This window comes from Nematolebias whitei, chromosome 1, assembly GCF_014905685.2.
Source record: "Nematolebias whitei isolate Nwh7 chromosome 1, NemWhi1, whole genome shotgun sequence".
NCBI lineage: Eukaryota > Metazoa > Chordata > Actinopteri > Cyprinodontiformes > Rivulidae > Nematolebias > Nematolebias whitei.
Genome location: NC_056498.1, coordinates 10,902,285 through 10,914,231, shown reverse-complemented (window position 1 = coordinate 10,914,231; position 11,947 = coordinate 10,902,285). Strand labels below are relative to the sequence as shown.

The following is an 11,947-nucleotide window of genomic DNA, read 5'->3' as shown; positions in this document are numbered from 1 at the left end:
GTCTGGGAATACACTTCCACCCTCTGATGATCCCAAAGAACTCAACTTTTATAGGTCAAGCTGTGCTCGGCAGCTCCGTCGGCATTGGACAGGGGCTCCGGGTCAACACTTGGGCTGGAGAGCTGAACCTGGGGAACTCAACAGGTACGGGAGAAAGAAGTGAAAGAATAAAAATAATCAAATCACATGGTGTGATGTCTAACATGACTTTGCTTGATTGTTACACAATCGCTGCACTTGTGGAGCGAGTTTGACCAGCTGTGAAGTCCTCTGACATGTGATCTACGTCTGTTTCTGCAGCAACGTACTTGACCACCGTCACTGAGATTGGTTGTATCCCCATCAGCTCACTATTTAATACCGATGACAGTGCATGGGTCGCGACCAGGTTAGTCATGCCTTTTAGAATACACCATTACACTGTGCATACAGCACACCATATCCACACCAGTCATCTTAGTGACAGAGTGCTAATGTATCTACTTAGATGGCCTAACATAATCTCTTTGGTTTTCTTGTCACTGATGGAATAAACAGGGGTTATAGTCATGAAAACAATGCTTTCTTTCCAATCCAAAACTAAAAATGGATCTAGTTTCTGTACTAGGTCCTCCTTTTGAACAACATCTGGTATGGTAAACCATTAGATCAGCTATAAAACAGGAACTAAACCAAAATACAGAAGAGGAGCATAAAAAACTGCCTTTGTGCTATGGTTCAGCAGCTTGTAGAACCACTAACCCTAAATTGTTTCTTGTGTTTGAGACTGATGTTCCATTGGATCGTGATCTAGTTTGATCCAAGCTTCAGCTGTCAAACTGATTTGTTTCTTAGTACCATTTGATCTATAAAGGGGTCTATGGTGACATATGAATGTAATGAGCCCAAACCACAAGCCTTCCTCACTGTGCTGACAGCTGCTATGATGTGTTTGTGCTTTCTCTATAAAACTATGGACTCCAAATAGTATGGAAATTACTTTTATGTAGTGATGGCCTGTTTAAAACTGAAGGTTTGGGGCATGTATTGAAAAAAACAACACAGTGTCTCTGAAGCTCACAAAACTACACTCAAAAATAGTTGTTCACATGCAAAAACAACTGGTTTTTGGTGTCAACAGAAAACTGGTTGATCCACTTTGAGAATGTGCAGTTTACAAGACTGAGTTTGTTGCAGCTCCTCAGACTTAACCTTGTTAGATTTATCTATTGGATTATTGAGCAGCAGCAAGACACAAACTGGTTCAATACAAAAAGTCATAGATGCAGAAAATCTGCCGCAAACACTTCACTCCAAACTGTGTTGGGAATTAGATGTGATTGAATTTGAAAAAATATGAAAAAATATGTTTACTATTGTCAAGAAGTCACAAGTAAAGGGGCATCATGACATGCTCCATGTTTTAACATATTTATTCATCAAGTAACTAACTTTATTCTTTCACCAGCAAAAAAAAAAACAATGTTCATAAAATATGTCCTAAGTTAAAAAATGGTTAAAAATCTCCTGTTGTCGAACGTGGCTCCTTTTGTATAAGCAGAGAGAATACTTTTCTTCAACAAAAGCACCTCAATGGCAGTCCAATATCAGAGAGAAGTGTCTCAGGATATTAAACAAAAGCTGTCAACTCTTTCAGTTGGTCATCCACAAGGAAGCGGTTCATGTCAAGATGCTCTTTATACCTTTGGCCACAGGATGGCACTAAAGAAGACAGTATTGAAAAGCTTAGAGTAGAAACTTTTTCTAAGCAAGCTTCAGTCCTTAAGAACAGCTTCCTTTGACCATCACTACTTTTAATCCTTCCCTGATTGATGGACAGCTGTTTATCTAAGGTCATTGCTTATGTCTTTCTGTCTTGACATTGCATCGAGACACCAGAATGCTGCAGAGGATCAACAAACCTTATTCTCTGTAGGAGCTCACACTTACTGATGCTCAGTTACTCTTAACTTTGTAAGGAAGCAGTAAGAGTGAACTTCATACTTTATAAAGTACCTCAGTGTTTGGGCTGAGATTGTCTCAGACAAAAAACAATAGTGTAATAATGAGGAGACCAAAATTGAAAACTTATTTAAGCTCAATGGGACTAACCTCTATAAATAAATGTTGAATGAAAAAAATAACTTAAACTTATAACTTAAACGTATATCTTTTTATAACTTAACTTAAATTTGAAAAGTTATTTCATACCAAGGGCCAATTCAAGTCAATACATGAACTCCAGTCAGATACCCGACATCTTGGTTGCAGGTCCCTCAAGATATCCTGATGCATGCTCAATAATCCAGGTAGAAAAATCTAAAAATTTAAGTCTGGTCCTCTGGACATTCAAAAAAACAAAACAAAGCAAAACAACAAAAAAATGTAGAAATGTTTCGTCTTTCATCCGAAAGACTTCTTCAGGTTCCTCAAGAGTTTCATTGGTCTTATTCGACATTCACAGACAGGTTGTCAGCAACAAAATAAAAGATTATGGAAAAATTCAAACTACAGAAGCAATAAAAATATTTAATGTTTAATATTTTACCTTGGGAACCAGACAAGATATTAACAAGTAACATAATTGGTCCTCAGGCTTTGAGTTTGACATGCTTTTTTTTAATTCAACCTTTATTTTTACAGGCTAGCTTTATTGAACCACAGGAACTCATTTACAAGAGGGACCTGTTCCAGACAGAACATATAAAGTACAGACAACAAAACCGTAGACAATGACAACAATAAACTACAGTAAAAATGCAGAAATAAGAGTAGTGTACAAAACAATAAATCAGGGTGCCGTAAAACAGGATGAAATACTCAAATAAAAACACATTTGCTTAGATTTTTCTATTGACATTATCAAATGTTTGAAACTCCTTAAAAAAATCAAGGTGGACAACTTCAGTTCTTGTTGCAAGGTGTTCCAGGTTGCAGGAACTGAGTAGGAAAAGGCTTTTTTGCCCAGTTCAGTCCGCACTGAGGGAACGCTGCAGGTAATGATGGCCTGAAAGTGCATGTTGTAATTGCACTGACAGCATGACATGTGGGAGGAGACATAAGAAGGTAGCAGACCGAGGAAGGATTTATAGATGAAAATGAACCAGTTTGAGAGCATATGTGTAGATAATGATGACCAACTGACCAAGGAGTACAGAGTGCAGTGATGGGTACGGTAATTACAACCAGTTATGAATCTTAGCGCGCCATGGTAGACAGCATCCAACATCTGCAAGGAGCTGGCGGGGGCATTCATGTAAATAATGTCACCATAATCAATGGCCGGTAGGAAGGTAGGGTTTACAAGGTGTTTTCTGGCATTCAGAGTTAAGCAAGATCTATTTCTGAAAAAGAAACCGTTTTAATTTCTGTTTCTTTATCAAGTTTTCGATATGTGGTTTAAAAGAGAGATGTGCATTGACCAAAATTCCCAAGTATTTGTAAGAATCTACTAACTCCAAAGCTTCAACAACATCATTGAAAACCTTTAGGGAAGCAGTCATTTTGCTATGTAGTTTAACCAGATTTTTAGAGAAGATAAAATATTAAAAGTCCAAATACTTCTTGACTTGACTATTTATCAATTTTTCTAAAACTTTAACTAAAATACAGAATTTGGAGATTGGTCGATAATTGTTCAAAATACTGGGGTCTCCTCCTTTCAATAATGGCAGCACAAAAGCTGTTTTCCAAGCATCTGGGACACTATTGTGTTGTATAGACAGATTGAAAATATATGACATGGTTCTGCTATAATTTGTGCAGCTAGACTTAAAAGTAAGGAGGGAGGTTGTCAGGGCCTTCAGATTTTCTAGTATCCAGATCTTTTAAAAGTTTGGTAATCTCACTTACAGAGAACGGTGAAAAAGAAAATGTATAGTTTATTGAGGTTTGACTTTTTGGTGGAGTAGATGATTTACCTTTAGAAACTGTATTAAACAAGGAACTGGAGGCTACAAAATGTTTGTTGAAATAATATTGTGCTTATCTGACACAGGAGCAGAGTCAACAAATAATTGTGGTGGCAGGTCAGAATGCTGCCATCAAAAGATTTAATAGTTTTCCAGAAGCTCTTAGGATCTTTTAGATTTTTGGTGGTCTGAGATAAATGGTATTTTCATTTTTCTGCTTTAATGGAAGCTGTACAGCAATTCCGTAACTGACAAAAATGCAACCAATGGGTGTCCAAACAAGTCTGTCTTGCTGTTTCCCAAAGCTGGTCCCTCCTGTGCAAGAGGTCAGCTAACTCAGAAGTAAACCAGGGGCTATCCCAACCCTTTACTCTGAGCTCGCGAAGTGGAGCGTGTTTATTTACAAAATGAATGAAACTATTATAAAAATACTTTGTAGTTCCAAGCAAGGTTCACATCATCATTTAATGATATGCAATGCCAGTCAAAGTAGAACAGATCCCAAATAAATGTTTGTTCACAAAAATATTTCTTATTTCGTTTTAGAATTGTTCTAGGTTTTAAACAAGGCATTTTTGTATTTCTAATAGTAGCAATTACACAATGGTCACTTAGATCATTTGTAAAAACACCAAACCCAGTGTATTTATGTGATGATAAGATCCAGGAGAGATGATATGGCAGGGCACTTTGGTTTAGGCCAAGTGAGACTATCAATTATTTGACTAACCCTGCCGGTCAAAGCAGATGGCCGCTTGAGCCTGGTTCTGCTGGAGGTTTCTTCCTTTTAAAATAAATTTTTTCCTTTCCACTTTTGCCAGTATGCTTGCTCAGGATAGGAGACTGTGATGAAGTGAAGATTCAATGAGTCTGCTGGCTTCTTTAGATAGAGAACCTTACAAACTGGCCTTTCTATGTATGTGAACGTTCCTGTAAAGTGCCCTGAGACAACTTTGTTGTGATATGGCACTATAAAAATAAACTGAATTGAATTGAACTAGAATTTGAAGACAAACAAAATTCTTTAAAATTCCTCAGACACATGAGAGAGCCAATCTAAATTAAAATCTACCAGAACCATTTCATTGGGATGCAAATTAGATAAGAGCTTCATTAAAGTCAACAGGCTTTCAGATGTGGCGGTAGGAGGTCTATAGCAGCCAACAACAAATAATAATTGTCCAGCAGACAATTCAATGTGTAAGGTCAAGATTTCAAATTGTTTAGGCACTGATTTTGTAAATACCAGTTTTGTTAGATCTGATGTATATTTTTACACCTCCTCCTTTTCTGGGACGATCTGAACCATCCATCCATTTTCTTTACCCGCTTATTCCATTTTGGGTCATGGGAGTCGCCGGTGCCCATGTCCAACAATTACTGTGCGAGGGGCGGGGTACACCATGGACAGGTCTGCAGTCTATCACAGGGCCACATAGAGACAAACGAGACAAACAACCATTCACTCTGTCACTCACACCTAGGGACAATTTAGAGTTACCAATCAGCCTAACATGCATGTTTTTGGTTTGTGGGAAGAAATCGGAGTACCTGGAGAAAACCCACACATGCACAGAGTGAACATGCAAACTCCACCCAGAAAGGCCCCCTGGTCCGGGATTTGAACCAGGGACCTGCTCACTGAAAGGCAGCAGCTCTACCAGTTGCGCCACCGTGCTGCCTGGATTTAGTTAACCAAGACTCAGAAATAACAATAATATCAGCACCAGTAGAAGAAGCCCAAATCCTCACCGTATCTCACTAGGGTACACCGAGATAGTGTAGGGGCAGGGCAGCCGACTCGGGACCCGAAGGTCCTGGGTTCAATCCCCGGTTGTTGCACATCCCATGGTGTCTCTGAGCAGGACACCTAATCCAGAATTGCTCCACAGGCGCTTGCATAGTTGCCCACTGCTCCACATGGGTGTATCCCAGGTGCGATGGGTTAAATGCAGAGAGCCAGTTTTATCTTTGTATGGGAATATACAATGATGACAACCAATAGCACTTTATTATTATCTATTTAAGGAAGGCGGTTACAAGCTTTAATATGCACAATGTGTAAACCTGACATGTTTTTAAGATCTGATGTAGTAGTACATGAGGTGAATGGACCAGGATTGGGTTGAATACCAGCCAGAAATAAAAGCATTACAATCTGACATTTCTGAGAGTTCTTTGTGGCAGTAGTATAATTGTTGAAGTTTATGATATTGGTCCTCATAGACATGTTATGATGATATGTGCTTATAAAAATGTGGTTATTTAGAACCAGGTAGCAGTGAATTTGGCATGGACAAACAAGTTCAGATGCACCAACATGGTTTGACCATCCAGAATGTCCATAATGGATGGTCTGTTCTAAAATGATGCATATAAGGGGACAAAAGGAGCACTGAACCGCAGGGCATTGGAGCTCACAAGCCAGTAGGATTGGTTCACCTTGGGCCCAGTTTTAACCCGGTTGGTGTAGCCCAGATGAATCAGTACAGCGGTACAGCTGCACACCATGTCATTGCAGAGAGGGGTGGAGATGTTGGCACAGCTGATTCAAAGCTGGACAGCAGCAGGTGGGAAAAAAGGTGGACGAATAAGCCCGTACTGCCACATAATTATCAGCAACAACAAGCTGCTGAAGAATTTACCCATTGTCATTTTATAGGAGGGGGAGGGGGAAAAATGTACCGGTAATCCAAATTAATTCAGGAATTTACCCATCACCATTGTAGAGAAGGGGGAGGAGGGGGAGGGGGAAATGTACCGTATTTTCTGGCGGACACGTCGCACCGTCCTATAAGTTGCATCAGTCCATATTTGTCTAATAAAGTGGAAAAATCCATAAATATGTTGCTTCCCCGTATACGTCACATCTATTATGCGACACCGCTGTATTTGTTTGCTCAAAATTATAGTAAAGGTATGTCTCAGTCTACCTTTTGCTTAATAAATGTACTTTCATGGTTAAATCAGCTGTATTTCAAAAGCCGATTTGCGGAAGCGGCGGGCATGTGCAGAGGGATGAGCCTTCGCATTTCTTTAAAATTTAACAAGATAAAACACCTAAAAACAATTTTTTGTTTGCTCAAAATTATAGTAAATGTGTGTTTCAGTCTAACGTTTGCTTAATAAATGCACTTTGATGGTCAAATCAGTTGCATTTCAAAAGCCGATACGCGGAAGTATAGCCACCTAAAAACAATTATTTGTTTGTTCAAAATTATAGCAAAGGTGTGTCTCAGTTTAACTATTCCTTAAAAAATGCACTTTAATGATCACATCAGCTGCATTTCTAAAATAGTTTTGCTGCCTCGGTTGTCTGGGAGAGTGCAGAGGTAGGAAATTAGGAAGAAGGAAAGCTTCTTGTTTCTTCGAAATTTAACAAGAAAAGCACCTAAAATAATTGTTTGCTCAAAATTATAGCAAAGGTGTGCCTCAATTGAACATTTGCTTAATAAATGCGCTTTAATGGTCAAATTGGCTGTATTTCGCCGGGGCGGTGCAGCTGGTTTAACTTCTTCCAAGCACCGAGCAGAACTAAAGTGGGGTTGCATGGCAGACCGATTTTGTCATTAATAGCTGGTGAAGATTCTCAGTCATCCAGGACATGGTAAACTCAAAAAAGTTCAAGAAAAAAACAATAGAGTATAAAGTATAATAAATAAAGTCCAGTTGTTTTTGGCTCTATCTATATTACATGTTACAACGACATGCCTTACTGCTACTACTACTCTGCTGCCATCTAATGGCTGAAAATGGTACTGTTCAATTTTTAGTACTCTTCTCCCATCAAGTGGCTGAAAGTGGTACTGCTCTTTTTTTTTTTTTTTTTTTTTCAGAATGAATGAAAACGGTCATATCGCAGGCAAAAATGTGTTTATAAGTATGGGGGGAAAAATCCATAAATACGTCGCTTCGGCCTATAAGTCGCAGGGCATGTCAATTATGCAAAAAAACTGCAAATTATATGCTGGAAAACACGATAATCTAAATTAATTCAGGGGCTGGTGTAATATATCATGTGTAGTTGTATTTATTTTATTTAGGACTTTGTAAAAAAGTATTTTATTACTATGCCCTGATACATAAACCCTTCAGATTAAAATAAAGTATCCTTTTATTGGGTCAGTTTAAGTCATTTTTCATTCATTCATTCAACCTTTATTTAGACCTTTATTTAGTAAATCCCATTGAGCCTCGAGGACTCATTTACAAGAGAGACCTGATTTCAACAAAGAATGATGAAAACAATGAACAACAGCGACAACAATAGACAGTTACAAAAAGTCATACAATTTTATTTTATTTATTTTTAACAAATAGGATGGCTAAAAAAAGAAAAGAAAAGTAACAAAAAACAGCTAGATTCTAAGGCGAATGTTGTAAACTAAAAACAGGAACATGTCTGCATTGGTCCCTGCCAGGTGTCCAACAGATTCTTAAAGCCACTTAGAAGTCAAAGTCGAGAGCTTCTGATCTTTTTGTAAGATATTCCAGGAAACAGGAGCGGAGTAGGAGAAGGCCCTTTTGCCTAGTTCAGTTCGCACTGAGGGAACACTGCAGGTAATAACGACCTGAGAGCGCATGCTGTAGCTGCACTCACGCAGAGACATGAAGGAGGATATGTATGAAGGCAGCAGACCAAGAAGTGATTTAAAGATGAAAATGTACCAGTGAGAGAGTCTGCATGAAGTTAATGATGTCCAGTTAACCAGTGAATACAGGGTGCAGTGGTGGGTACGTTATGAATCTTAGTGCACCGTGATAGACAGCATCCAACATCTGCAGGGTTCTTGTAGGAGCGTTCATGTAAATAATGTCACCGTAATCAATGAAGGGAAGGAAAGTCACAGATACAAGGTGTTTCCTAGCATTCAGGGTTAGACAGGATCTGTTTCTGAAAAAGAAACCCAGTTTAACTTTCACTTTCTTTACCAAGTTTTCCACATGTAGCTTAAAAGAGAGATGCGAGTCGACCAAGTTACCCAAATATTTATAGGAATCAACAAACTCAATGGGGACACCATTTGAGGATGAGATCAGAAGAAGAACTGCTGGGACCAACTTCCTTTTTGGGAAAAAAGCATCCCTTTGGTTTTGTTGGCATTTAGGACAAGTTTGAGGCGGAACAAATCTGTCTGGATGGTGTTGAATGCAGATTTCAAAAGCTGGAAAGCCTTATCAACTGTTTAAGTTTGACAATAAACAACTGTCATCAGCACATAAATGTATGGATGCATTAGGGATGTATTTACCTACATAATGTATGTAGATTGTAAAGAGGGTGGGTCCTAAGACTGAGCCTTGTGGTACACCATTGTTGACTGTTAAATAACTGGAGCAAGTACCATTATGTTGAACACATTGCCTCTGGTCTGAGAGGTAGTTAGAGAACCAACCAATGGTGTGTTCAGAGAAACCAATTTCTGAGAGTTTATGAGTTTATTTCTAGAACCTTGGCTAAAATGCAGAGTTTAGAGATTGGTCGATAGTTGTTCAGTGAAGTGGGGTCACCTCCCTTCAGTAAAGGAAGAACAAAGGCTGTTTTTCAAGCACTTGGAATGGAGTTTTGGCTTATGGAGAAATTGAAGATGTGGGTCACGGGGACTGTGATAATATGAGCAGCCAGCCTTAAGAAATAAGGTGGAAGTTCATCTGGACCTGCAGATTTTTTAGGATCAAGATCTTTTAACAGTTTATTAACCTCACTGACTGAGAATGGAGAAAAAGAGAAGGTGTGATTAACTGAGGATTGACTTGTAGGAGGGATTTGATTTGTAGAAGTTTGGTTATTAAGTGAAGTGGCTGATTTTCCATTAGTAACTGTGTCAAATAAAGAACTAGAAGCAACAAAATGTTTGTTGAAACAGTTCATGATCTCGAGCTTATTTGACACAGAAACAGAGTTAACTAGAAGTTGTGATGTGAGGTCAGATGATTGGGGGGTGCCTGAAAGAGATTTGATGGTTTTCCAGAATCTGTTAGGGTCATTTAGATTTTTGGAGGTCTGAGATAAAAAAAAATAGTTACATTTTGCTGCTTTGACAGCAGTTGTGCATTTATTCCTCATCTGTCGAAAACTCAATCAGTGTCTGAGTCAGACTTTCTCGCTGCAGCCCAAAGATTATCTCTCCTGTGCAGGAGGTCAGCTAACTCTGGAGTAAACCAGGGGCTGTCTCGTACCTTTATTCTGAACTGACAAAAAGGAGCATGTTTGTTCACAAAATAAATGAAACTATTATGAAAATAGTTCCAAGCGGAGTTCACGTCATCTATTAATAGAATACGATGTCAGTCCAAGTGAGACAGATCCCAGAGGAATGACTATTCACAAAAATGATTCAGATTCCTTTTTTTGATTAATCTGGGCTTAGAAGGTGGAAGTTTAATATCTCTGAGAGTCACTGTCACACAATGATCACTCAAAATGTTAGCGAACACACCTGAAGCAGGGAATTTGTAAGGCATATTTGTTAGAAACAGGTCTAAGATGGAGAACTTTTCAGGACGGTTTTTGTTTAGTCTAGTCGGAGAGTCGATCAGTTGGGTTAGATTGAGAGATAGGCAACATTCCTTGAATTTATCACAGAGGGGGGTCGATTTATCCCAGTCATTAAAGTCATTAAAGTGAAAGAATATGTAATCTATCTTGTGATTAAGACGTAAACTTCTCCCTGATGTTGACATACTTTGTTATGCAGTGTAAGTCTCCAAAATAAAACTCACCCACAGCAGAACAGGTTAAAGGTTGAAAATTTTAGTGAAAGCAGAAGAATACATCTAAACTTACCAGGAAGAAGCTGCATATTTCACAATTGGTAAATTTTCCATCATCTCTGGTTTTGCTAGCTGTTCATCTTTTCTTTCATTTTTTTTTTAGCTTCTTCAACAACATCGTTGGGATCGCAGACCCTCAGCATTTCACCCCACCGCCTTTCTGTAACGGTGCCAAACTGGAGAAGGAGAATGAGGAGGAGGAGGCTCTGATCAGCTTCTTCAGTTTGTTTTAAAGGCTTTCAGGATTGTGGTACAATGTACACAAATGTGCAATTTTCCATTCTTAGGAGCTTTCCTTGGTGAAAATGAGTCTCTAAATGAGCTGAAAGTGGAAGAAATATGTCACTCTCCAGCAAATCAGTTAAATCTAACTTATGAATCATTGGGTGTTGATTTTTCTCCTGGTGTGCAAATTATAAAATAAAGCATTGATAAATTGATGTTTTCTTTATTTGACTTGCTCTACAACTATGAAAATCTATTTTTATGGCCTCCATTTGCCTTTCAGTGGCGGGCAATACTATTTTTGTTTGTTAGTAAATTTACAGTTAATTTTACAGATAGTGACCAAAGGTTTAGTGTAGTTGTAGCTAATCCACAACACATATTCTGAGCACTAAATAATCACACTCAATCTTTGGTTGAATATTTGCCACAAATTATTTAGCGTCAGTTCTGTCTCTTAACACAATATTTTCTAAGTCAGAGCACATATTTTAATGAAATCTTCAGGAAGTATCTACTGGATGTCCATTTGCTACTCATTAGCTTTTGGAGCCAACCAACCCAATTCAAGATGGCTGCCACAGCCAACAGTGTGATCCGAGAAGCCAATATCTGAGAGCTTATGGCATACGATGTCATGATCTACAGTATCAAAGTCTTTGGATAGGTCTAAGTAAAGTGCAGCACAGTTATCCTTAGCGTCCAAAACTTCAACAACATCATTAAAAACCTTTATCAAAGTAGTCATTATGCTATGTTGTTTCCTGAAGCCAAATTGGAAAGAAGATAAAATATTAAGAGTCCAAATACTTCTTGACCTGAGTATTTATCAGTTTTTCTAAAACCTTAGCTAAAATAAAGAGTTTGGAGAATGGTAGATAATTGTTCAAAACACTGGGGTCTCCTCCCTTCAATAATGGCAGTACAAAAGCTGTTTTCCAAACATCTGAGATAATATTATGTTGTATTGACATATTGAAAATGTACGACACTGTTCTGCTATAATTTGTGCAGCTAGACTTAAAAAGTAAGGAGCGAGGTTTTCAGGGCCTGCAAAT

At 38.4% G+C, this 11,947-nt stretch overlaps 1 protein-coding gene across 1 annotated transcript in view; it reads left to right on the top strand.

The window, feature by feature from the left end:
- LOC119408301 (ependymin) overlaps window positions 1-11,104 on the top strand; it is an 11,841-nt gene extending 737 nt beyond the window's left edge. The window contains exons 5-7 of the mRNA XM_037675102.1: window positions 1-144; window positions 301-388; window positions 10,768-11,104. The exon at window positions 1-144 is cut by the window's left edge and continues 1 nt beyond it. Coding sequence (XP_037531030.1) covers window positions 1-144; window positions 301-388; window positions 10,768-10,897 — 362 coding nt within the window. The 3' untranslated portion in view covers window positions 10,898-11,104. The remainder of the gene's footprint in view (window positions 145-300; window positions 389-10,767) is intronic.
- Window positions 11,105-11,947: the final 843 nt, after the last annotated feature.